The sequence below is a fragment of the Hyla sarda genome, chromosome 1, assembly GCF_029499605.1.
Source record: "Hyla sarda isolate aHylSar1 chromosome 1, aHylSar1.hap1, whole genome shotgun sequence".
NCBI classification, from domain to species: Eukaryota; Metazoa; Chordata; class Amphibia; order Anura; family Hylidae; genus Hyla; species Hyla sarda.
The window spans coordinates 409226439-409254114 of NC_079189.1; the positions used below are offsets into that span (position 1 = coordinate 409226439).

The 27676-nt window shown below is 42.8% G+C and overlaps 1 protein-coding gene across 1 annotated transcript in view; it reads right to left on the reverse strand.

The window, feature by feature from the left end:
* Positions 1-5859: 5859 nt before the first annotated feature.
* Positions 5860-27676, reverse strand: part of SEC14L2 (SEC14 like lipid binding 2) — a 53422-nt gene continuing 31605 nt past the window's right edge. Inside the window, exons 5-12 of the mRNA XM_056528660.1 lie at positions 24727-24915; positions 23055-23150; positions 22407-22467; positions 20903-20986; positions 20226-20332; positions 18706-18845; positions 17103-17272; positions 5860-8006 (exon numbers count right to left, since the gene is read on the reverse strand). Of these exons, the coding sequence (XP_056384635.1) occupies positions 7864-8006; positions 17103-17272; positions 18706-18845; positions 20226-20332; positions 20903-20986; positions 22407-22467; positions 23055-23150; positions 24727-24915 (990 nt within the window). The 3' untranslated portion in view covers positions 5860-7863. The remainder of the gene's footprint in view (positions 8007-17102; positions 17273-18705; positions 18846-20225; positions 20333-20902; positions 20987-22406; positions 22468-23054; positions 23151-24726; positions 24916-27676) is intronic.

Below are 27676 nucleotides of genomic sequence, written 5' to 3' on the forward strand. Positions count from 1 at the left end.
CAGATATAACAAAGGTTTGCCACAGGACCCTAGTATACTGTATAAGTATACATAAAAATCATACATGAATTCAAGTTAAAATATACACATTTAATTAGTATAAAATATTGATTGGAACCACCTGTAGAAAATACATTATGATTGGAACTACCTGTAAAAAAAATAATTACACTGCAGGATACAACCGCATATCACCGCTTCTACAGTAAAAGTTCAGAGTATAAAGCGCTCTTGGCAAGTACAGTGATCCCTCAACTTACAATGGCCTCAACATACAATAGTCTTTTCTGGACCATTGTAACTTGAAACCAGACTCAACATACAATGTTACGGACAGTCCAGATCTGTGAAACGTGTCAATGGCCGGAAGAACTGACCAATCAGAATGGGCAATTTACTGGTAAAACCCCTGTATTACTGAAGCGTATGCACTGACTGATATCTGGTAGCGCCCCCTATAGTACAGGAGGTATTACATGTTCTGTACAGTTTACCTGTACCAGGGTTAGCTGCTCTTTTGGACACCAGGTGAGGGCGACTCCATTACTTGTTTGGGACATTGCCTGTACTGTACAGGACCCCTGAAGAAGCTCCTGTCCTATACATAGACCAGTGTTTCCCAAGCAGGGTGCCCCCAGCGGTTGCAAAACTACAACTCCCAGCATGCCCGGACAGCCTTTGGCTGTCCGGGCATGGTGGGAGTTGTAGTTTTGCAACAGCTGGAGGCACCCTGCTTGGAAAACACTGAAATAGACAGTGATTTACAGCTCCCAGCAGATCTTTCTTACTTTATATGTAAGGATTTGCTTTATCTATATTAGTTATCTACTTATTTTTCTTTAATTCTCACTTTTTCCTATTTTTGATGACATTTTGGTGCTTTTAGAACCAATTACCAGGTTTCCATAGAGTTCTGGTCTCAACATACAATGGTTTCAAGATACAATGGTCATCCTGGAACCAATTCATTTTGTAACTTGAGGGACCAGTGTAATATAATAGGAGAATGTTTCAACTGTCTGGTGCTGTGAATCTTTGCATGAAGAATAATGAAGGAGATTTATCGCGTAAAAAAGTATTTCCATACAAGCTGCGACTTTTTGATTTTTGCTTATTCCAAAGCACATTTCTGAAATCTGCTCACGTAGTAATTTTTTTGGGACTTTGCAGTGGTCATGTATTTATCAAATGAGATAGTCGCTATTTATGAAGGAAAAAAGTCACATCTCCATTTAAAAGTCACATACGTCTCCAGAAAAGGACATGAACACCCACTTTAACAACTGTTCTTGTTCTGCATCATGAAACAAAGCTATATAACTAATAAATGTATTCATTTTAAGGTTGAAAATACAAAGTACATGCTGGCGTACCGACTACATCTTAAAATTAACGTTGTGTTAAAATAGAATAAGGCACAAAATAATTGTGTAAGAATTTTTACAGGCTACGTAAATAAGCCATATGAGGCGCTAAAATTTTTCCTTAAAAAAAAGAAACATCCATAGTACACTTTGGGGTGGGTAATGTACCGAGCCAATTTTTTTTTGTGGCTTCACTATTGTTTATGTGCCTATTGGTACTGTCTACCTTCCTGACGTAAACTCCGGCCTCAGCGGAGCGACGCAAGACTCCGCCCACCAACACAAAACGCTGGCTCAAAATTAAACAAAAAAGCCTCCAGAGTAAGGATATTCATGGTACGGCATAGTATGTTTTTAATTTCTGAGGAGGGTGGATGGGTTGTTGCGGGATAGTTGGAGTGCAGCTATTGAGTGCCGGGCAGGCCAGTCAGCATGTCACCCGATGCGCTACGCCCCCCCCTCCCCGTCACTCTCTAGCAACGCTACTGGTAATAAAGGGTAGATAAAGAACTTTGACTATTACCATAAAGGAAAACTTTTCTGCTTTAAAAAATGCTTTTGTAAGCGGGTTTCCCGGGTTTTACTTACGTGAGATTTATTTATCAAGTTCCTGCGACTATTTGATAAATAGGTCGCACGTAAGCAAAAATAAGTTAAAAAATTGTCTTATAAAAGCCATATGTTTGAAAAGAATGATAAATCTCCTTCTAAGTCTCTTGTGAGGAAAGTTATTTATTTTTTTATTTTTGCAAAGAAACAGGTAATAGGACAACTGTACCATGAATACACCCCTGACATTTTTGTAAATATTTTATTATATCTTTTCATGTCACAACACTTAAGAAATGACATTCTACTGCAATGTACAGTAGAGAGTGCACAGCCTGGATAACTGTGTTTATTGTTGTGTCACCAAAAATAATTCCCCACACAGCCATTAATGTTTAAACCTTGGCAACAAAAGTGAGTACAAGTGGAAATGTCCAAATTGGGCCCCAAGTGTCAATATTTTGTGTGGCCACCATTATTTTACAGCATTGCCCTAAGCCTCTTGGGCATGGAGTAAACATGTTGCCTCTGTAATCCTCTTCTACTCCTCCATGATGATCACAGAGCTGGTGGATGTTAGAGACCTTGCACTCCCCCACCTTACACCCTTACGCTTAAGGATGTCCCACAGATGCTCAATAGGGTTAAGGTTTGGAGACATGCTTAGCCAGTCCTTTACTTTTAGGGTGCATTCATACCACTGAATCTTCACTTGTGGAATTCAGCAAGCGGAGATTCAGTCCGGCAGCTGCCCGGTGGTAGGACCGCACTGCACCGTCACCATTGATGACTATGCAAGGCTCGCAGACTTCCTCGCAAAGAATGAACATACTCATTCTTTGCGCAGAACAATTTCAGCGGCAGCATTATCCACCTCTGAAATTGCTCAGTGTGAACGGGTCTCGCGGAAGACCTATTCACACTGATGTTAAAGGGGTACTCCGGTGGAAAACTTTTTTTTTTTTAATCAACTGGTGCCAGAAAGTTAAACAGATTCGTAAATGACTTCTATTGAAAAATCTTAATCCTTCCAGTACTTATTAGTGGCTGTATACTACAGAGGGAAATCTTTTCTTTTGGGATTTCTTTTCTGTCACGACCACAGTGCTTTTTGCTGACACCTCTGTCCATGTCAGGAACTGTCCAGAGCAGGAGAAAATCCCCATAGCAAACATATGTTGCCAACATACAACACAAAATCAGCTTTTTATCAAGTGTGAACCAAGCCACATTAACCACAATTACAAATGTTTACCTGTCACGCAGAGCGCTCCGGGTGCCGCTGGCTTCCCGGAGCGCTCACGGCGTTCCTCTGGCTGCAGCACTCCGGTCGGCATTGCTGACCGCGAGCGCTGCTCTCTGGTCCCCGGAGGGGACGCGATCCGAGGCATGGCTCATGTCCGCCCTCGGATTGCGCCCCGTCTCTCTCACCTCTCGCTCCCGTCTGCTTCCTCCCGGCGCGCGCGTTCCCGCTCCCTAGGGCGCATGCGCGCCGACTTGCTTAAATTTAAAGGGCCAGTGCACCACTAATTGGTGCCTGGCCCAATCACGCCCTAATGTATAAAAACCCACTTCCCCTTCCTCTCCTCACCGGATCTTGTTGCCTTGTGCCCTGAGAAAGCATTATACTGTGTCCCAAGCCTGTGTACCTAGACCTTCTGCTGTTGCCCCTGACTACGAACCTCGCTGCCTGCCCTGACCTTCTGCTACGTCTGACCTCGCCTCTGTCTAGTCCTTGTGTACCGTGCCAGTCTCAGCTGCCAGAGAGGTCGAGTCGCTACTGGGGAACACGACCTGGTAGTTACTGCCGCAGCAAGTCCATCCTGCTTTGCGGCAGGCTCTGGTGAACACCAGTAACTGCTTAGAACCGATTCCCCAGTACGGCCCGCGTCATCGCCTCTCTGGTACAGGGGATCCACCTCCAATGTCATCATAGCCGCTAGCCCGGATCCTGACACTACCCTTTGTGCCAGCCTTGTCAAACAGCACACACTTGTAAAACAGCATAAAGAATCTATACAGCTCCAACATAAATCAGCCCTACAGTACCTTAAGAGCCATTCACACTGCTTGACAACCCATCCATGCTCGGTCCAAACAGTGCCATACCATAAATTGGTACCATACAGTTCCATAAGTTACTATACTGAAATAAAAAGGTATACTTTTTCCACCCTGCAGCTTGGTAACTACTGTCCCCCCCAGCAGAACTGACTTCCCTCTTCCACCAAAGCAAATGTACTTTTCCTCTTCTGGCATTAAAATCTTCCTTCCCTTCCTTGCAAGCACTATTTGGATTATATTTTGCCCCTGCATGCACGATAACACAACACTGTCATAGCATAACTAATCTCTACCCTTATAAGGCTTAAAAAAATGGAATTTTCGGCCAACATATTTATTGTCTATATCGTCATAGATATGCTCTGTAAATGTACAGTTGTAACAAGCAATAACAGATCAAGTGTGAAGGACACTATGGACCAGAGTACAGACTGTATACTTAGAAGAAGTTATACAGTAGCAGTGCTCAGACAATAATGATCTCTTAGCAGGTCCATTCTAAAAGATTTTCCATTTTTGCATCCCGTTCTCAGCCGTTTTACAGACAAATAGCTCACCCTTTTATAACACTTAGTGCTGCAACTGAGCATGTGCGACCAACAAGCTGAGCTACAGGTCATAATCCTGGAAGACCAGCTATAAACCAGCTAAATGGTTGCTAAGTTTTGTATACTGGAATATCCCTTTGGGGCCTCATGCATGCGGAGGTAATGTGTATTTCATTTTTTACAATGTTATCAGTTTATACTATTCCTTCCATTAAAAACAAATGCATTAATTTTTTCCCCGCAGTATTTGAGAGAGAAAAGGCACAGCATACGTCATTATGGAGGAATTGTCCCCTAAAAGCATTACTCATAAAGGCACCATACTTTATTGAACTTAAAGGGGTTTTTCCGGGCAAAAACATCTTATCCCCTATCGAAAGGATAGGGGATAAGATGTCTGATCGCGGGGGGCCCGCCGCTGGGACCCCCGCGATCTCCCTGCAGTAGCCCACATTCTATGCGTAGCTGTGTCTGCAGTTTCGGAAACCGCCGGGTTTCCGAGACGGGGACATGACGTCACGCCACGCCCCCTCCATTCATTTCTATGGGAGGGGGTATTGCGGCCGTTACGCCCCCTCCCATAGAAATGAATGGAGGGGGCATGATGTCACGCCCCCTTCTCGGAAGCCCGGCGGTTTCCGAAACTGCAGACGCAGCTATGCATAGAATGCGGACTACTGCAGGGAGATCGCGGGGGTCCCAGCGGCGGGCCCCCCGCGATCAGACATCTTATCCTCTATCCTTTTGATAGGGGATAAGATGTTTTTGCCCGGAATACCTCTTTTAAATAGTAACTCTCATTAAAATAGATTTTTGCTATTGCACTCCTTATGGTAAATAAAAATATTTCTAATATACTTTGTTTAAAAAAAATGAAGCTCAAGAGCACATTTTCCCCCATCTCAAACACAGACTTTGGACCGAAGCCCAAACACAGGAAGTGCAGCCTGGAGTGCTGAGGGGTGTGTGTCTAACCAACAGCATATGGCAGTTAAGTGTGAGAGGAGCTATGATTGGATGAGGCTTGACACCCCCACCCCCCCTCAGAACTCCAGGCTGCACTTCCTGTGTTTGTGCTTCGGTCATAAGTCTGTGTATAAGATGGGGGAAATGTGCTCTTGAGCTTTTTTAAGCACAAATAAAACATAGAAAACTTAATTTTTTTTAAACAAAGTATATTAGAAATATTTTTTATTTACCATAAGGAGTGCAATAACAAAAATTAGTTTTAATGAGAGTGCCCATTTAATATTTGTAAAAATATATTTTCTAAACTGAGGTTATTATTTTACATGACAACAGAAAATGGGTTTGAGCTCATTGAAGAAAGCTGGTCATGGTAAATTCATAGTTTTTTTTATTGATTCGTGAACCTTGTATTGGCTAATAATAAGATCAGTATAGCCAACATACTGCAGTGTTGAGTAACCGATAAAATAGCTGTCATTATTTATAAATTAAAATCTTATTAAAATTGATAATTCTAAATCCTGCAACCTGCTCGTAGTATTCCTCCCCATTATACATGCTGGGTTTGAGGTCTGTGATTCCAAAATGCTGTGGCATGCACTAGCTTCCATGTATTTATCTAAATTTATCTTTTGTACTGGCAGACAGGACTGGTTGCCCTGAATATTTTTTATTGTTCACCTGCTTCCTAAATGTAAAGTTAGGTAGCTTTCTAAATAGCATTCATAAAAAATTCTACCACTTTACAGATGTAGTGTCTGTGTAACTCCTTCACATAGCTGTGATCTGACTATCATTCAGCAGCACATTGCATCTGTATTGGCTCTCTATTCTCCCCCTGCTTTCTTTCATTGTTCCAGTTCACTCACACTTGTGTATGAAAATAGGTTTTGTATCTATATTAGATTTTTTTTAAAGGATTAACAATTGTACTTGCTATTTTTGTAATATCACAGGAATACAGATGATAAAAAGAACAAAACAAACACACACACAAACACAAAACATGCATGTTTAAATTCAACCTATCGACTTTCATAGGCTAAAAATGGAAAAAAAAATATGAATACAACGATTTAAATGTATTAGCTTTTTTCCCACTGAAAATAATCGGAATTAGGCTAATATGGATCTTAATTAGTGTTGCTCGCGAATATTCGCAATACAAATTTTATTTGCGAATATCGAATATTCGCGGATTCGCAAATATTCGCGAATATAGCACTATATATTCGTAATTACGAATATTGTTTTTTTTTCTTTCACAGTACACATCACAGTGATCACCCCTCTCTGCTTCCAGCTTGTGTGGTGTAAAGAAGGCTCTAATACTACTGTGTGAAACTGGCGTACGAATTTTTGCATATGCTAATTTTCACATATGCTAATTTTCCCATATGCTAATTTTCGTTTATGCTAATTTTCGCATATGCGAAAATACAACGCGAATATTACGAATTTAGCGAATATATGACGAATATTCGTTCATATATTTGCGAAATATTGCGAATTCGAATATGGCCTATGCCGCTCAACACTAATCTTAATACAAAAGTGTGAATGAGTCCTTTAGGCTTAAGCAGACAGTGGTTGTACATGGCGAATAAGAGTGTGGAGAGAGGGGAAAGCATCCAGGGAGGGCAAGTCACAGGTAGGAAGGAAAGCACACAGGAGGCATTTAGAAAGGGAAGACGTTAGATTGCAGAATCCTTAGCAGACTGCAGGGGGTGAATTCTTCTACTCCTCAGCATCAGTGTCTGCCAGCACAAAATATAAAAGGTCCCTGATGAGCTGTAAAAGTAGAAAGAGGTTGGGGAATAAAGCTATTCTGATACATGAAAGCTAGTGCATACCGCAGCATTTTGGAATCACACACCTCAAATCCAGCATGTATAATAGGGAGGAATATACCTATAAGAGAAACGTCTGATACTACGAGCAGGTTGCATACAGTATATCTGTAAATCTGAAAATAAATCAAGGAATAAAGGTTGCAGACCTTTTTTTTCATGTCAAAGGTGTCCACGGCCTTTAAACATTATCCCTGTATTTTCTGAGTTATGCAGCCTATTCACAATTATAAAGGAAAGGTACAAAATGGGCTGTGCTTCAAGTATCTCTGCTTTCAGCACACATTTCAAGCATTATTCTTTTGCTATTCATTAGTATTTGCTTTATCTAAAGGTAATTCTGGCCTTTGCTAACGGTCTCATATCTGAAATGCAATGAGGCACATGAGATTCCTAACAGATTTCATGGTGGACAAACGTCTTATTGTATTTTCACGACCTTAGTTGGCTGTCATGTACAGTGCTGTTCCATAGGTTTCACAGCTAGATTTCAAGCTCTTTACAGTGAGGATTATATTTTCAGAGGTTTAGACTGCTCTCCAACTTGTCCTCTAGTTTCTGAATCTTCTCTTCTGAGCTTCGGTCTGGGAGCAGGACTTCTACAGTGAAACTGACCTTCTTGGCATGTATGTAGCTGTACGTATTATCAAAGCGAAGTACATCTGTAAGGGAGAAGAGAGGTCTGAATAAGAGCGGTTGTTACTGTGACAGCAGATGTGATTCTTCATGTTGGGGCATTTATGTGCCACATATTTACAGGTTTATCTATTAACATTAATGATATTACAAACTATTTTCCACAGAAAAATATGTAATGCGTCGTATCAACTTTTACAGACCAATTTTGTGACAGCGAGTGCAGTCAGTGCAGGGTGAATCGACGCTAGTTTGGGAGTGGAGAATGGATGAATGGCTGGAAACACATACAAAACCACTAGGTGGCAGTATAGGTGTGAGTACAGATCTATAAAATGACTTGACTTGAACTCCTTTAGGCTACATTTTTTTTTTTACCTGAAAAATTCACCCAAAAATTCCTAAAAAACTGCCAAGGTTTTTTGCACACACCGGCCCAGATTTATCAACCTGTGAGAGAAAAAGTGGAGAGATTTTTCCACAGCAACCAATCACAGCTCAGCTAACAAGCTCTGATAAAGTGAAACCTGAGCTGTGATTGGTTGCTGTGGAAAAATTACAATTTATTTCTCTTACACAGTTTGATAAATCTAGGCCATTGTGTTATTTCTGTCACGATTCGGCAGGCTGGAGGTGGATCCTCTGTGTCAGAGAGGGATTGGCGTGGACCGTGTCGGTGGACCGGTTCTAAGTAGCTACTGGTTTTCACCAGAGCCCGCCGCAAAGCGGGATGGTCTTGCAGCGGCGGTAGCAACCAGGTCGTATCCACCGGCAACGGCTCAACCTCTCTGACTGCTGAGATAGGCATGGTACAAGGGATAAGGCAAGAGCAAGGTCGGACGTAGCAGAAGGTCAGGGCAGGCAGCAAGGATCGTAGTCAGGGGCAACGGCAGGAGGTCTGGAACACAGGCTAGGAACACTCAAGGAAAGGCTTTCTCTGGCACAAGGGCAACAAGATCCGGCAAGGGAGTGCAGGGGAAGTGAGGTATAAAGAGGGAGTGCACAGGTGGAAACTAATCAGGGAGATTGGGCCAGGCACCATCATTGGTGCACTGGCTCTTTAAATTGCAGAGACCCGGCGCGCGCGCCCTAAGGAGCGGGGCCGCGCGCACAGGGACAACACAGACGGGGAACGGGTCAGGTACGGGAGCCGAGATGCGCATCGCGAGCGGGCGCATCCCGCATCGCGAATCGCATCCCGGCTGGGAGCAATATCGCAGCGCACCCGGTCAGCAGGTCTGACCGGAGCGCTGAGAATAAGAGAACGCTGCGAGCGCTTCGGGGAGGAGCAGGGACCCGGAGCGCTCGGCGTAACAATTTCTAGGCATTTTTTTTCTCCTTTGGGTATGTTCACACTGAGGAATTGGAGAGGAATTTACTCGAGTAATTCTGCTCGCTTATTCCGCTCCAATTTATCCTTAAATGACATTGTGCAGAAAGATGGCAGAGAGAAAATAGCAAAAATTAAGATTTTCCTGACCAAAATTATTTCTCTTCAAGTCTGCTCCAATTCCTCAGTGTGAACATACCCTATAAATGTCTATGGGAGAAAAAAAACCAGTTCCCTGAAAAAACGCCATAGGCTCAGCATGCAGTGATTTTATAAAATGCCACTGATCCAAAAAACTCCACAGAACAGTGAAACAACGCCAAAGTGAATCTGGCATTTCAGAATTCCCTAATGGCTTTCAGCTAACTACCGTATATACTCGAGTATAAGCCGACCCGAGTATAAGCCGAGACCCCTAATTTCAACCCAAAATCCCAGGAAAAGTTATTGACTCGAGTATAAGCCTAGGGTGGGAAATACCTCATCCCCCCCTGTCATCATCCAGACCCGTCATTAACATCCTCATCATCCCCTTGTCATCATCCCACACATCCCCCCTTCATCATCCCCTTGTCATCATCCCACACATCCCCTTATCATCCCACACATCCCCCCTTCATCATCCCCTTGTCATCATCCCACACATCCCCCCTTCATCATCCCCTTGTCATCATCCCACACATCCCCTTATCCCACACATCCCCCCTTCATCATCCCCTTGTCATCATCCCACACATCCCCTTATCCCACACATCCCCCCTTCATCATCCCCTTGTCATCATCCCACACATCCCCCCTTCATCATCCCCTTGTCATCATCCCACACATCCCCTTATCATCCCACACATCCCCCCTTCATCATCCCCTTGTAATCATCCCACACCCCCCCCTTCATCATCCCCACCCCCCTTCATCATCCCCACACCCCCCCCCCCCTTCATCATCCTCTTCTCATCATTCGCCCTCAGTGGTCTTCAACCTGCGGACCTCCAGAGGTTTCAAAACTACAACTCCCAGCAAGCCCGGGCAGCCATCGGCTGTCCGGGCTTGCTGGGAGTTGTAGTTTTGAAACCTCCGGAGGTCCGCAGGTTGAAGACCACTGCGGCCTTCAACCTGCGGACCTCCAGAGGTTTCAAAACTACAACTCCCAGCAAGCCCGGGCAGCCATCGGCTGTCCGGGCTTGCTGGGAGTTGTAGTTTTGAAACCTCCGGAGGTCCGCAGGTTGAAGACCACTGCGGCCTTCAACATCATCCAGCCCCCTCTCACCCCCTTTAGTTCTGAGTACTCACCTCCGCTCGGCGCTGGTCCGGTCCTGCAGGGCTGTCCGGTGAGGAGGTGGTCCGGTGAGGAGGTGGTCCGGGCTGCTATCTTCACCGGGGGCGCCTCTTCTCCGCGCTTCCGGCCCGGAATAGAGCCGTTGCCTTAACAACGACGTATCTGCGTCGTTGTCAAGGCAACGTGACTATTCTGAGGCCGGGCCCGAAGCGCTTAGAAGAGGCCTCCCCGGTGAAGATAGCAGCCCGGACCACCTCCTCACCGGACCACCTCCTCACCGGACAGCCCTGCAGGACCGGACCAGCGCCGAGCGGAGGTGAGTACTCAGAACTAAAGGGGGTGAGAGGGGGCTGGATGATGTTGAAGGCCGCAGTGGTCTTCAACCTGCGGACCTCCGGAGGTTTCAAAACTACAACTCCCAGCAAGCCCGGACAGCCGATGGCTGCCCGGGCTTGCTGGGAGTTGTAGTTTTGAAACCTCTGGAGGTCCGCAGGTTGAAGACCACTGCGGGTGGGGGAGTTCACTCGAGTATAAGCCGAGGGGGGTGTTTTCAGCACGAAAAATCGTGCTGAAAAACTCGGCCTATACTCGAGTATATACGGTAAGTAATTATAAAAAAAAAAGAAATAATTATTATTGAAGATTGTTATAAAAAAAAAAAAAAATATATATATATATATATATATATATATATATATATATATATATATATATTAGGGATGCACCAATACATATCGGCCGAAAATAGCTATTTTGGGGAAATGCCGAAACAACAAAAAATGTGCCGATAATGACCCACCTCCCCTGCCCGCCCACAGCACAAGTTACAAACACTGCCAGTGGCAGAGGCGTAGCGTGGGGGGTGCAGGGGGTGCCGGGCCGCACCGGGGGCAACATCTGGGGGGCGTGCTCTCAGGGATAGGAATACTTCTTTTTATGTGCCCGGGCCGGCTCCCGTGTGTGGCTGCAGGCGGGGGCCGGCCAGACAATATGAAAACTAATACTGTATGTATACTAAAAACCAGGGGTCTTCCAGCTGTTGTGAAACTACAACTCCCAGCAGGCCCGGACCGGCAAAGTCTGTCCGGGCCTGCTGGGAGTTGTAGTTTCACAACAGCTGGAGGCCCCCTGGTTTTTAGTATACAGTATTAGTTTTTAAATGCTCTGGTCGGGCCCCGCCTGCAGCCACACACGGGAGCCGGCCCGGGCACATAAAAAGAAGTATTCCTATCCTGGACATCCCTGTGTCCCGAAATATCTTTTCGGGACATAAGGATGTTTGCCGGTCACTCACCATTCCCCGGTGTCCTCCTGCGATCCTCCTTCGGTCCTTCGCTTCTCCGCCTCTATGGTCGTACACACGGGACGTCACTGACGTCCCGTGCGTACAACCATAGAGACGCAGGAGGACCGCAGGATCGTCGCAGGAGAACGCGCGCTGGCCGGGGCCTGGTAAGTGACCGGCGGCGTGTCATCTTCTTGAGTGTTCCGGTCACCGCTCCTTCGGTCCCGGCACCTACTGCTATGGTCCATAGGCCATAGCAGTAGATGTGACCCCGGGCTGGAGGAGCCGTGACCGGAACACTGTGGGGGGCAGCAGTACAGACATACAGCCTCCAGCCATACACTGAATATGGCTGGAAGCTGTATGTCTGTGGGGTGGGGGGAAGCTGCCTACTATTGTGGGGGGGGGAGCTGCCTACAAATGTGGGGGGAGCTGCCTAATATTGTTGGGGGGGGGGAGCTGCCTACAAATGTGGGGGGGAGCTGCCTAATATTGTTGGGGGGGGGAGCTGCCTAATATTGTGGGGGGGGAGCTGCCTACAAATGTGGGGGGAGCTGCCTAATATTGTTGGGGGGAGCTGCCTAATATTGTGGGGGAACTACCTACTATTGTGGGGGAACTACCTACTATTGTGGGGGAACTGCTGACCTAATGTGGGGGGGAGCTGCCTACAAATGTGGGGGGAGCTGCTTATATTGTTGGGGGGAGCTGCCTAATATTGTGGGGGAACTGCCTACTATTGTGGGGAACCTGCCTACTATTGTGGGGGAAATGCTGACCTAATGTGGGGGAGCTGCCTACTATTGTGGGGGAGCTGCCTACTATTGTGGGGGAGCTGCCTATTAATGTGGGGGAGCTGCCTACTATTGAGGGGGAGCTGCCTATTAATGTGGGGGAACTCCCGACCTAATGTGGGGGAGCTGGCAATCTGATGTGGGGGAATCTAATCTAATCTAATGAGAGGAGCGCTGCATTTTACCGGAAGACGGGGAGAAGTCATTTTCGGTTTCGGTATCGGTTTCGGCATCGGTTTCGGCCGGACATTTTTTTTTTATTTCGTTTTCGTTTCGGTTCTGAAATTTCCATTTCGGTGCACCTCTACTATATATATATATATATATATATTTTTTTTTTTTTTTCTTGGTCACTGCACCTGCACTCACATTTAAAGGGGTACTCAGCTGCTCAGCGTTTGAAACAAACTGTTCCGAACGCTGGAGTTGGGAGCTCATGACGTCATAGCCCCGCCCCTTCATGAAGTCACACTGCCTACCATAGACTTGCATTGAGGGGGTGGGGCATGACATCATGATGGGCAGGGCTATGATGTCATATGCTCCAGCTTTCGGAACAGTTTGTTCCAAATACTGAGCAGCGGAGTACCCATTTAAGCTCAGAATTTTTTTATTTATACAGTTATTGCTTGTCTGGGCACTAGTAACCATGGAATATTTAGTAACATGTTTCCGCCAGAATTTTCTGGGATGTAAAATCTGGCGCAAAAATCGGCAATTATGGCGCAAAACAATAAATAAAAAAAGTGGCGCAAAAATGAATTTTCACACATTTTTATATTTTCAAAGCAGCACAAGAGACCTTTGGAAATGTAAGGAGAAACAAAAGGTGTGAATAATATAGCTGGAACAGAAATTACAGTCGTTTTTGAGAATTTCCCCCCAGTGTTTATTTGCTTCATTCTGGCGCTTTTGTTAAAAAAAACGAAGAAAAAAAAAACTATTAGAAACCCAGCATTAGGCTGTCTCTCGAGGTAGTCTCTGGGTTTATTATTGTGCGGTCATTTTACGGTTTTTGCCAAACATCACAACTGCACATGTACCCTGATGCAGGAAAGTTGATGCATCCTGCCCCAATAATTTTATATAATATTGAATAGTGGTTGCTTATTTGGCCTTCCATATATTTGTAGTATGTGTGACCAAAATAAGAAGCTTGTATACATGTAAGGCTTCTTTCCACTGCCATTGTGGTTCGTCCGAAAACGGACGTTAGGCTTTCAGTTTTCTTTTTTGCCTTCAACGGCAGTTATCGGGACAGAGCACAATGGGCAACAACGGGTCCCAATGGATCCCAATGACTATGATGTGGGATCTGTCGGGCGCCATTGTTTATAGCGGGAGAAAAATTTCTCTCCTCTTTTTTCAACGGTTGCTGTACTGTCGGGACATACGGTAACGGCAGTGTGAAAGAAGCCTAAGACTAAGTTTCCACTTTTTTTTTTTTGTGCGTGTGTTTTTCCCCAAATAAACGCTAAAACGGCCCCCAGATGTGGCCAGATGTTAGCTGTAAATCAATGAGAAATTGCATTATTCTTTTTCCACTTTGCGATTTTCAGTTTAGCATTTTTTATTAATCCTTTTAGCATTTTTTCACTCTTTTTTTGGCGTTTTTCCGCTCCTTGGCGGTTTTGCAAAGTTGTAGCACGTTGAGCCTATGTCGTTTTTTTCCCCTGAAATCATGGCAATTTTCTTACATAGAAAAAAAATCTAAAAAAAAAGAAAAAATGGCAAGAAAAACAATATGTGGGTTTTAACTTTGGCATTTTTGCAGGCGGTTTTCAATCTTTTTCGGACAAATTTCATAGGGTACCATTAAAAAATAATAATAAAAAAGATGCAGTAGTTATGGAAAAATTGTATCTAACGAAATGTATCTTTTTTATAACAAAATTTTTATAGAATTTTAAACAGGGATCAATTTATGTGGGCGGGCAGGGAACTAAAAATCTAGCCGACAATAATAAAAATTTGGAAAGGGGCCATTTAAATCTAAAAATTATATATTTGTTATAATTAATTTTGTTACATTTTTTATTAGTAATGTACCGTATTTATCGGGGTATACCACGCACCGGCCTATAACACACACCCTCATTTTACCAAGGATATTTGGGTAAAAAAAGTTTTTTACCCAAATATCCATGGTAAAATGAGGGTGCGTGTGTGCGCGTGTATACCCCGATACACTCCCAGGAAAGGCAGGAGGAGAGAGGCAGTCGCTGCCCGCTTCTCTCCCCCTGCCTTTCCTGGGGTCTAGAGCCCCGCTGCTGGCCCTTCTCTCCCCCTGGCTATCGGCACTGCTGCCCGTTCTGTCCCCCTGACTATCGGTGCCGGCGCCTCATTGCCGGCGCCGATAGCCAGGGGGAGAGAAGGGGCAGCGGCACCCATTGCCGGCGCCGCTGCCCCGTTGCCTCCCCCCATCCCCGGTGGCATAATTACCTGTTGCCGGGGTCGGGTCCACGCTGCTGCAGCGTCCCGGCGTGCGTCCCCTGCATCGTTGCTATGCACGGCGCGGCGCACTGATGTCATGCGCCGCGCCGTGCAGCGCATAGCAGCGACGCAGGGGACGCACGCCGGAGGCCTGCAGCAGCGCGGACCCGACCCCGGCAACGGGCAGCGGCGCCGTTAGCCAGGGGGAGAGAAGGGCCGGCAGCAGGGCTCTAGACCCCAGGAAAGGCAGGGGGAGAGAAGCGGGCAGCGACGGCCTCTCTCCCCCTGCCTTTCCTGGGGGTGTATCGGCGTTTAACATGCACATAGACTTTAGGCTAAAAATTTTAGCCTAAAAAGTGCATGTTATACGCCGATAAATAAGGTATTTTAATAATGTGTTGACTATAGTGTGTGCGTTTTTAACTTTTTTCACATTTTTTCTTTATTTTAAATTTTTTTTTTAGGTAGTACTACTACTCCCAGCATGGAACACACTGTTCCATGATGGGAGTAGTAGTACCTGTACTAATTGACAGATCTCCCCGGGTGTCACTTCTGACACCCATTGCAATCCTCCTGTATAATGTGTAGATGCGGGCGCTCTTCTTTGTTCCCCTGCACTGCTGTATATATACACCTATTAATATTTCCCGCAGAGAGCTGTGATCGGCCAGATGGTTCCAGCCAATCGCAACTCTCTGTGGGAAATATGAATAATAGGTATATACATCAGTGCAGGGGACCATAGAAGGGCGGCCGCCCGCATCTATACATTATACAGGAGGATCACAGTGGGTGTCAGTAGTGACACCCGCTGTGATCTTTCCTTAACTGCAGGTACTACTGCTCCCAACATGGAGCACACTCTGCTCCATGCTGGGAGCTGCAGTACCTGCATTAATAGACAGATCGTAACAGGTGTCAGAAGTTACACTCACTGCGATCTGTCTATTATTGCAGGTACTACAGCTCCCAGCATGGAGCAGAGTGTGCTCCATGTTGGAAGCAGTAGTACCTGCAGTTAAGGAAAGATCACAGTGGGTGTCACTCCTGACATGGGATGTGATCGTCCTTCATTCTTCTGAGATGTGGAGCAGCTTTCTCTCCTATTAGTACAGGAACTACTACTCCCATCATGTAACATGTGTTCCAGCCACAGGCTGGATTACACAGGCTGTACTGTGTGCAGCTGATCAGGTTATACTGTGCTGCAGTGCAGATGCATAGTATAACCTGTAATAAGTAAAAAAATAAAATATAACAAAAAATGCCCCTTTTCCAATAAAAGCCCTGTATTATCATAAAAAAAAAAAAAATCATATACAGATTAGGTATTGACACGTCTGTAATGACATGTACTATAAAGCTATAATGTAAATTATCCCACATGATGAACGCTTAAAAAAAAATGCAAAATTCTGCAATTTTAATACAAATTGCAGAATAAAAAAAGATCAAAAGGTAGCATGTATCGCAAAAATGATGCCAATAAAAACTACAGCTTGTCCCATAAGAAATAAGCCCTCACTCAATGGCGTTGGACGAAAAATAAAAAAGTTACGGCTTTCGGAACATAACACAAAAAAGGGAAAAAAAGAATTTTGCTCAGAAAAAGGAAAAAGAACATAAAAAGTTATATAAAATGGGTATCACCATAATCGTACTAACCCACAGAATAAATATGACATCAATTTTACTGCACAGAGAAGACCATAAAAGAAATAATTTTAAAAATGCCAGGAATTTCCAGTTTTTCACAAAAAATGCTAAATGCTATATGTATCAACAAAAATGCACCACTTACAATATGTCACAAAAAACAATCTCAGAATCGCTCTGCTCAGAAAAAACTTTCTAAAGTTATTATCATTTAAACAGACACATGTCAAATTTAAAAAAAGGAGCTTGGTCATTAAGGTGAAAAATGGGTCTGTCCTTAAGGGGCATTTCCAGGATATTTCATAGAACAGCAAGTAAAATAGATTTCTCTTTTTGTGCACTTACATGTTCCAGGCTCAGTGCATGTCAAGGTTCCATCTTCTGGTACCATATGGGAGTTGTATCTTTCACTTGTTACCACCTCAATCATGTCCCCAGCTTTTTGTCGCTCTCCAGGCTTTGTCTTCCTGTAAACTCCAAATCCAATGTCACCACCATCTGTCTGGAACTGCCACCTAAATAAAAAGGCCTCTATGTGACCAGGTTGCTATGATATTCAACAGTTTAAATGAGGGTACCAGTGTCGAATAAGCCTCGGGAATTAAATAAAAGGAGTTCTGAGCACTGTCGCCCACTGTGGTGAATCTATATATTGTCCTTTGCTGTTCTAGAAATGTGATATAAATCAGATTTTACTGAATGAGATACTATTTTGACTCTTAGAAATCCATTGGTGTCACCCACCAGCAATGGACTGCTATTGGCCCATTGAATAAGTAAGTTGATCCATTAGGGTGCTTTAAAGGCTTCTTTAGGCTCCTATTTACAATAGGATGATATTTATATCAGAATTCCCTTTAAACACTTTATTATGTGTAATAGAAGAACTGCTATGGTATGATGATAATTCAAAGGGAAGGATAACTAAATGTTTGTGGGACTATAAGAAGTACAGGTGTGATGATATCCTGAGTACAGTCCCATTGCCTTTTTTAAGGGATCTTTTAAAGGTTATGCTACTGCACAAAATGCTAAATCAGTGTTTTCCATACAGCGGGTTTCCAGCTGTTGCAAAGCTACAACTCCCAGCATGGCCCATGACACAGTAGGAGACACACTGTTTGGAAAACACTGGGCTAGATGATGAATTTTATGGTTCTAACATATGCAAAGTGGCCATTTTCCAGAAGGAAGAGAGCCTTATGGAGGTAGTGTCACTGCAAGTCAATGCTTAGCCCCATTATTAAAGGGGTATTCCATGAAAAAACATTTTTTTTTCATATCAACTGTCTCCAGAAAGTTAAACAGATTTGTAAATTAGTTCTATAAAAAAAATCTTAATCCTTCCAGTAGTTGAGTTGTTCTTTTCTGTCTGACCACAGTGCTCTCTGCTGACACCTCTGTCTGTCTCAGGAACTGTCCAGAGTAGCAGCAAATCCCCATAGCAAACCTCTCCGGCTCTGGACAGTTCCTGAGAAAGACAGAGGTGTCAGCAGAGAGCACAGTTGTCAGACAGAAAAGAACAACTCAACTTCAGCAGCAGATAAGTGTTTTTTCATGGAATACCCCTTTAACCTTGAAACATGACTGGGGATTATTAGCCAAGCCGGAATCTCTAGCAAAAAGGAAGAGTACCCTATATAGACAGCTGTTTTGGGGTTCTTGCCCATCATTAGTGTAGAGCAGGGTGGCAGCTTTTTCTTCTTCTGAGAATACCTACTCTTTTTACGTAGAGCACTGAAGGAACTATAAGACTCCAAAAGCCAGTTTGGTGCTCTCCTCAAAGATATATATAGCCCCCTCAGTCCCTTGGTTCTAAGATAAAACCCATAATAATTAAATCAAAGGCAACACATTATTAGTCATGTGATTGAACTTTCTTTATGGGCAAAAATAATAGCCTTATATCCAACCTGGCTACCTAGGACAACAAGCCTCGACTGCTTACCTGAGTACACAACCTGGAAACAGAATCTCATACTCCGTCTGTTGACTGGAACCTCTGCTGATATTCACACTCTGCTCATAGTTCTGTTGCACTTGGTCCCGTAAATAGTATGATTTAGGGATGTCCCCACCGTAATTTATCTGTAAGACAAACCACAGTATCATAGTACATCTGAAGCATTTTTTGTGCATGCATCTGTATTTAAAGGGGTACTCCTGTGGAAAACATTTTCTTTTAAATCAACTGGTGCCAGAAAGTTAAACAGATTTGTAAATTACTTCTATTTAAAAATATTAATCCTTCCAGTACTATCAGCTACTGTATGCTCCACAGGAAGTTTTTTTTTTTTTTTCCTTTCTGTCTGACCACAGTGCTCTCTGCTGACACCTCTGTCCATGTCAGGAACTGTCCAGAGCAGGAGAAGTTTGCTATGGGGATTTGCTCCTACTCTGGACAGTTCCTAAAATGGACAGAGGTGTCAGCAGAGAGCACTGTGGTCAGACAGAAAGGAAATTTAAAAAAAAACGAACTTCCTGTGGAGCATACAGCGGCTGATAGTACTGGAAGGATTAAGATTTTTAAATAGAAGTCATTTACAAATCTGTTTAACTTTCTGGCACCAGTTGATTTAAAAAAAAAAAGTTTTTGGAGTACCCCTTTAAGCCACAGCAGTGTGCACCTGCATATGTAAAATACTTGTTTTGGATGTGCCGACCAATTTTTTTATTGCATGTGGGGGAATAGCTGGATCCTACATGCCCAGAGGTTGTAGGTTTAGTGCTAGTACAGGAGAGGCATTTCTATAGTGTAGGGTTTGTACCAAGCAGTGTACATAGTGCAATTGCACACACTATTTGATCAAATGGTATGCTAAGAACCTCCATCTTTTTATGGCAATATCACAATTTAAAATGATACACATTATCTATCGATCCATCTATCTTGGCACTTGCAGTGTGCTGCTGTACTTTTTGCTGATATACTGTATCAATTGGATTGAAATCATGAAATCATATGCTGTGTATGCTTCCACTTTTATTACTACTGTGTAAACTGTTTTGCAATAATACTTGGATGGTGTTTAGTACCTTTATACCTTTATATTCCATTTATATGGCTAATTATTTGGGAAAGTTGTCTCAATATTTTACTGCCATTTTCAGCAATTTGCATCTGGGTCAGTTTAGACAACCCATGCCACATTTCATCCATGTTAGGCTTGGTTCACACTACGATTTGAACTACGGTTTCCGTATACGGCTGGGAGGAGGGGTGGGCGGGGCTTAATCGCGGTGCCCGCACTCAGCCGTATTCGGGAACCGTAGTTAATGTATGTCTATAAGCCGACCGGAGTGAACCGCAGCCTCCGGTCGGCTGCTTTTTCGTCCGTATGCGGTTTCCCGGCCATATGCGGTTTCATGTTTGTTTTTTGCGCCCCAATAATAATAAGAATGATAATTTAAAAAAAAAAAAACATTGGCTAGTGTTTCAGACTGTGGTTATGTGTAGTATCTGAATACCTTAGATTTGCATTTTGGATCACCATCTGGGTCTGTCAGTGTTCCTCCATAATATTTTGGGAGTTCTTCTGCTGGAATGTATTTCTGAAGGACTTCTTTCCAGTTGTCTAGACAATATATAATGTGTTAATGTCTAATTCTACTAGCGCAATCAAAAGCTGACATTTATATTAATTACAATATCTGGTTAGGAATTTTCAAATAAGGACATATGTTCTGATAGTTGAAGAGGATGTCCAATCCCCTGTTCATTTATTGTATTAGGGAATATGGACATAATAGACAGGGGTTTCCTTTCCCGCCACAATACCCCAGCTATTCGATTTTAAGCAACGCAAGAATGGGAAGACAAAAACAGAAACACATTCCAGCCATCATTTTTTTATTTTATTTTGACTACATTGTTATTTGAAACTTTGCGGGTTTTTTTTTGCAGGATGAGTTGTATATTTTTTTGCCACCATCATGGGGTACATTTAATATGCATTAGTTTTCGTTTAAAAAGAACAAAGGCATTTATTTAATCACTATTTACCTTTACTATATTGCATAGTTTTCATGACTCATGAGGTATTTGGTAACATATTGATTCCTCATATGTATGTGATGTTTCTAGAAGGGGCTTAAGCTCAATTTTTTTGTGTTCATGTCCAAAACAAATGTTCCATGTTACCTACCTCCTACCACAATGATCTTCCTTCTTGTATCTTCACTCAAGAAATGTTTAACAAGGTTATATGCCACTGGGAAAAGTTTGGGAGCTGCAGTGGGTGAATATAAATGTTTGTAAGAATAATGTTTATCAGTAACAGGTGTTAGATATACAGGACAAAATGAATCTGAGGAGTTATATATAACATAAAACATATACTGTGTTAAAGGGGTACTCCCGTGGAAAACTTTTTTTTTTTTTTTTTTTTAAATCAACTGGTGCCAGAAAGTTAATCAGATTTGTAAACCACTTCTATTAAAAAATCGTAATCCTTACAGTACTTTTTAGGGGCTGTATACTAAAGAGAAATCAAAAAAATTAATGCATTTCCTCTGATGTCATGACCACAGTGCTCTCTGCTGACCTCTGCTGTCCATTTTAGGAACTGTCCAGAGCCGCATATGTTTGCTATGGGGATTTTCTCCTGCTCTGGACAGTTCCTAAAATGGACAGCAGAGAGCACTGTGGTCATGACATCAGAGGAAATGCATTTCTTTTTTGGATTTCTCTTTAGTATACAGCAGCTGATAAGTACAGGAAGGATTAAGATTTTTTAATAGAAGTGATTTACAAATCTGTTTAACTTTCTGGCACCAATTGATTTAAAAAAATAAATTTCCACGGGAGTACCCCTTTAAGTTTTTTTTTTATCCAGGGGTTATCCTAAAGATAGGTCTTTATTATCAGATTGGTGGGATTCCAACACCTGTCTGCTAGAGCTGTGGCACTGGCATATACGGTGAAACAAAGTAGAAGAAGAAGAAGGCTCCCTATATTGTGTAATGGTAGTACAATACTGGATTACTGAAGCTCAGCTCATATTCAATGGGACCCCAAACAGCAGTAACCCAGTTTTGCCACTATACAATGTATGGAGCCATTTGCTTTCTGCACAGTTTTGGCATTCTGACAAGGCGTCACTACAAAGATTGTGAAAATTTGGAACTCCACAGCTGTACGCTACCAATGTGCTCTCAGCTGGACAATATACTCCCGTGTCTGTCCAGAGGCAGTGGTGCTACACATGAAATAGGCAGTCACTAAAATCCATATCATAAAAATTAGATAAAGAAGAGGACCGAGCACTCACCCTCTGATTACTTCAATGATTATTTTTGTTGACAATGGGCTGGATGAAGTGCAGAATATTAATAAACAGCCTTCGCCCAGTGGGCACTCCTGCACGTGTCTCTCTTCCCTGAACAGAAATTGTCTGTTGTTTTGTATGGATTATAACAAATATAGAATCTTCGGAAGGTGAGTGCTCCATCCTCTTCTTTATCTGCTTTTCGTGATATGAACTGACTGGTAGGGGTGCCAGTGTAAACAACATAACATTTTCATACTGATAACCAATCTTGAGGATAGGTCATCATAATGTTTTGCCTGGAAAACCCCCTTAATATATAAAGGATCCCCCAACATTGTAATACTGGTCCCATTGGGACAACATAGAAAGTTGAACTAACCTTTTACCACAAAGAGTCTCTTTAAAGCCTCGGGATAATTATCTTCAAACATTTGCAAGACCTGGAGAACATAAACATTTCCTCCTTTAATTTCCAATGAATGAGTAAATACGGTATTTTTTATATAAACACTACAAGCAGCATTAAAGGAAAACTGTCACATATTTTCTCCTGCACTATCCACATGTACTGGTGGATAGTGCGGGAGACGCTGATTAAAACGAGCCCTACCTTGGTTTGATCCGTGCCACCGTTCGCCCGCAATTGTAGTTTTAATCTTTGTGTATATCCTGCTGTAACTGGCAAAGGCGGGGCTTCTGCGGGCTAACTGACACTGACGTCAGCGCCGCTCATGAATATTCATCCCTTCTGTTCTCCCTCTCTTCGCCGCTCCTAACCAGAGGGAGGGGGATGAATATTCATGAGCGGCTCTGACGTCAGTGTCAGTTAGCCCGCAGAAGCCCAGCCTTTGCCAGTTAAAGCAGGATATACACAGAGATTAAAACTACAATTGCGGGCGAACGGCGGTGCGGATCAGACCAAGGTAGGGCTCGTTTTAATCAGCGTCTCCCCCACTATCCACCAGTACATGTGGATAGTGCAGGAGAAAATATGTGACAGTTTTCCTTTAAAGCCAAGTTCTCTTACCTCACAATACAAATCTACGGCTGGTTTCCATAGATGCTTTAATCCCAAACCTTCAACATCATAGATCATCACAACCTCTTCAACTCTTTTGCCCAGCTGAAAAAGACAAACAATGTAAAACATAAGATCCTTTAAAAATGTTTACAAATAATAACAGTTCCATCCTTCTACAAGAAGCCGAAGAAAGGTTAACTGATGAACAACCAACCAAACTTAGTTTAGGACGTTACAGTGACTCTAAAAGATGTTATTAGGGAATACTGTTGTCATAGAGGCATTCCTTGTCTGCAGCAATGTCTGGTAGGTGGTGTGTGTCGTCACAGGTCCCCAGTGGCAGTGCCATTACTGTCAAATGACGGCCTCCAGACAGATCCTACTGCCTTATAATAGTGCCCTTTAGGTTCTGCCACCCTGATGACAACATAAGCAATACAGAACTGCTGCTTCAGATGGGGCCTCTGACAGTAGTGTGAGCATAGCCTTACATCTACATGAATGTCAGCACCCGTTCTAAGCATAACATTTTCCATAGCATCACAATACAACTGATGCCTTCTCTCCATAGGTTCACACTATGGAATTTCCGCCTAAAAATTCAGCTTCGAAATTGCAGGCAGAAATTCTGCTTGCTTAAATGTACTGTATAATGAATGGGTTTCCATTCACAAATTCACACTTCGGAATTTGTGAACGGAAAATCCGCTTGGAAATTTCCGCCTGAAGAATGGCGTTACTCATTCTTCAGGCGGAAATACTCGTGGAACACATTACAGTCTATTGGAGACTGCAGTGTCCGCACGGTCCTAGCGCTGACTGGTTCAGTCGACGCTGTCCGCACTCGGAATCTCCGGGCGGAAACTTTCTGCAAAGTGTGAACCTAGCCTAAGAGGTGCTTTTGACAGTGGACAGGGGTCACCATGAGCATTCAGACTGGTTTGTGACGATGCAGCCCAGAAACAGCAAGCTGTATATACTGTGTGTTCTGCTACCTTCCTATTATAGCAGGCAGAAACTTATTTAGTTCCCAGTGTCAGCCTTGGCTACCAATGACTCTGTTGACTGGTTGTCATTCCTTGGACCACTTTTGGTAAAGAAAAACCATTGATTACCAGGAACACCACACAAGACCTGCTGTCCTATCATGGTTTTGGCCATATCAAAGTCACTCAGATTCTTATGCCTGCTTCCACAAACATATGATATGCCTTACCTCTGGACAGGGGCTAATGTAACAAGATAATGGAGGTTATCTACTTCACCTGTCAGTGGTTTCAGTGTAATGGCTGATCTGTGTGTGTATACATTTTTTACAACATAAGATTACTATTTGAAGCCTGCCATTGCTGTAACTTATGGTTCTTCTGATTGCTGCAACCTGTAGTCCGGTGGGCTGGAAAAGGTGGATACATTCCTAGGAAAGAGTCTCCTAGGACTGTATCCACCTTTTCCAGCCCACCAAAGCACCGGAAAGCTGAACTAATTTATGCAGGAAAAGTCATCAACTGCCGAGCCGAGAAGTTCGTGACGAATCAAATTTACTGTAAGTTCGCTCATCTCTAATTGTGAGCCCCAATGGGGTCAGAGACCAATTTGAGTGGAATCTGTGTGTGCTATATAAATAAAGAGTTATTGTTTATTAGGTTATAGATTTTAACATTCTAAATACTGTCACCTTCTCGCTCTGCTTACGGCATTCCAGGTACATTCTCTCACAGTCTCTCATTTTGGTCTTTATAAGGTCCTGCCTGGAAGCAGAGAACAGCAAACCTTTTGGGTCCAAAGGCCCGACAACGTCATACCAAATAGGGCTGCCTTCCCGATCATAACCACACAGTCCCCCAGACAAATACTTCTGGGCTACCTGAGGAGGACACAAACAAAAGGAACTATAGCAACATATATGGAAAAACTGTTTAGAAGATCTTGGGGTAAAGAGGTAGTTACAATACTGGATCATAATTTAATGGTTCATATACAGACAATAATAAATGAGTTATATAATAGTATTTTGTCTTTTTTTTATGTGGAGCTTTAATTCGCATGAACAAGATACTGAAATAACTAAAAGCTGTGTTTTCCAAACCTGAATTCTCTGATTCCTACCTGATACAATTCTGGCTGAATGCAGGGAGTACCGACAAGCTTATAGGACAAAGATATTTTTTGAGTTCAAAAGAAACTGCATATATCCCCATACTGTATGCTCCCCCTAGTGGATCATTTGCAAGCAGCAACTAGGTAGAGGAATCATGTACCTAATAAAATGTTAGCTAGCCTATTTTTTATGTTGATGTAGGCACATAAGTGCTTGTCGTTGTGGACAAAGTTGTCATTTTCAAAGGTGTTATTTTGGGGTACATAATAAATTAGGGTATGTTCACAAGTGCATATTTTCTGCAGTGGATTTAGCTAAGTGGGTAGCAAACACAGCTGCAGAAAACCTGCAGCAAAATATACATATGTGATTGTACCCTTAAAAAACTTTTTTCTGGCATTAAAAGGAAGAAAGTATAGTGGCAAGTTTTTATTTTTTTATTTTATTGTTTTTTTTTTTAAGGAGTTTACCAAGCAGGATCAATAATCACTTTTACAGAATGGATGGTTGTGGGTGCTGCAATACCAATAATGTATATATTTATGTATAGGTTTTTATTTTACGTATTTTACATAATAGGGATAGGGAAATTGAGGATAGCTCAGCAATAAAAAAAAAAAGAGTCTTAGGCTATGTTCATATGGAAGAATGTCCGTACAGAAAATTTCAGCACTGCTCCATCTCACAGACGGCAATGCATTTCCTTGCGGAATCCCCAAAAACATTGACCATGTTCAATGTTTTCGCGGATGCTGGAATCAGCGTTTCTGTGGCAGATGTTGCTGTCGCAGAAATTCTGCAATGTAAACAGAGCAGCAGAATCCCATTGGTCCCATTGCAATCAATGGGACTATGCTGTTGAAGAATGTCCGTGCAGAAGATTCATTTGAAATTCCACACAGATATTTTGCCGTGTAAACCTGGCCTTAGAATACGCTATTATGGAACAGACTTATGGGGAGATTTATCAAAACCTGTGCAGAGGAAAAGTTGCCCAGTTGCCCATAGCAACCAATCAGATGGCTTCTTTCATTTTTAAAGAGGCCTGTGAAAAATGAAAGAAGTGATCTGATTGGTTGCTATGAGCAACTGGTCAACTTTTCTTCTGCCTAGGTTTTGATAAATCTCCCCCACAGTATTTTTATGCAAAAACGGACAAAAACAAAAAAAAACTCCATACTTGCTGCAAGGTTTTATTTTGGACAACAAAGTCCTGCAGCCAGATGTTAGCTGGGAATTATGAAATGCCGTACCTAAACTGAAATTTTTTTTTTAACCCTATAGTTGTGTTTTTGGCTTTTTTTATTTTTTATTGCAGCATACTGTGGTTACGGTGTAAAAAAAAGCATCTGTACAAAAAGAAAAAAATGTGTCTGTTTGTAGCCTTAGGGTAGGGCACGTGACAGATCCACAACGTATTTTACGCTGCAGATCCGCTGGTGACCTGATCCTCAAGCTGTTTGGCCTTGTTCGGAGCGGCCATAATGTCTGAGTACATTGCGTATGCGTGGGGGAACAGCTGGAGGCACAGTATAGGGTCAGGTCACCTCTGCAGCGTAAAATATGCTGCCGATCCGTTACGTGTGACCCTACCCTTAGGCTAGGTTTCCACACTGTTTTCTTTTTGGTGATTTTTTGGAAAACTGCCACTGCAGTTTTTTAACCAAAGCCAGAAGTGTATTCAAAATGAAAGGGAACCAAGCCTAAGGGTGGTTTCTTAGACAAGAGGTTATATGAATTAAAAAACTGTCTAATAGTAAAACCGTCTGGTGTCGCCCATAGCAACCAGTCACAGCTCAGCTTTTACTTTACTAGAGCTTCCTAAGGCATGAAAGCGGAGCTGTGATTCGTTGCTATGGGCAACAAAGCCAGGTTTACTGTTAGACAACTTTTGATTATCTCCCCCACAGTTTATCCTAGTGTTTTGTTTCCATTTTTGTGGTGTTTTGGTGGAATAATTTTTTTGTCAGTAAGGTTTTCCTTTTTTTTACTGCAGCATGGTCTGGGTATGGCATTTTTGTCTAGTGTTTTTCCATCAAAGTTTGTCTATAGAAAAAATGTATGTTCAAAAACAATAAATGGTGCCAACACTGCTTGAAATGAATGGTATTTTGTACAAGTAAGTAAAGAAAAAGAAGTAGGTGTGAAAAAGGCCTAAATGAGGCAAGTGGATTAGCCATATTTGTTTCTTGGCACACAGAGGCAAGGGTGTCAATAAGGGTTATCACTAATCTGACACCTTTCTATATCCAGAACAGGTTTTGTTAGCGGATCAGTTGAAAGGATTTTGTAGGTCTGGGCTGCAGCCAGATCAACTGCTCAGCTTAAATATCTCTGAAATAAACAACTGCTTTTTGCATATGTTCCCACTGAAAAGAGCATAGCATTTATTGTAGATCATACGTTATGCAAGAATGAACTTAAATGTGTAAATATAGTGGTCAATATGTAGTAAGGTACGTGGTTAAGATTATACATCACACCTGCTTTTCTGCCTGGCAAGAAACTGTCTATGTTCGGTAAGTGG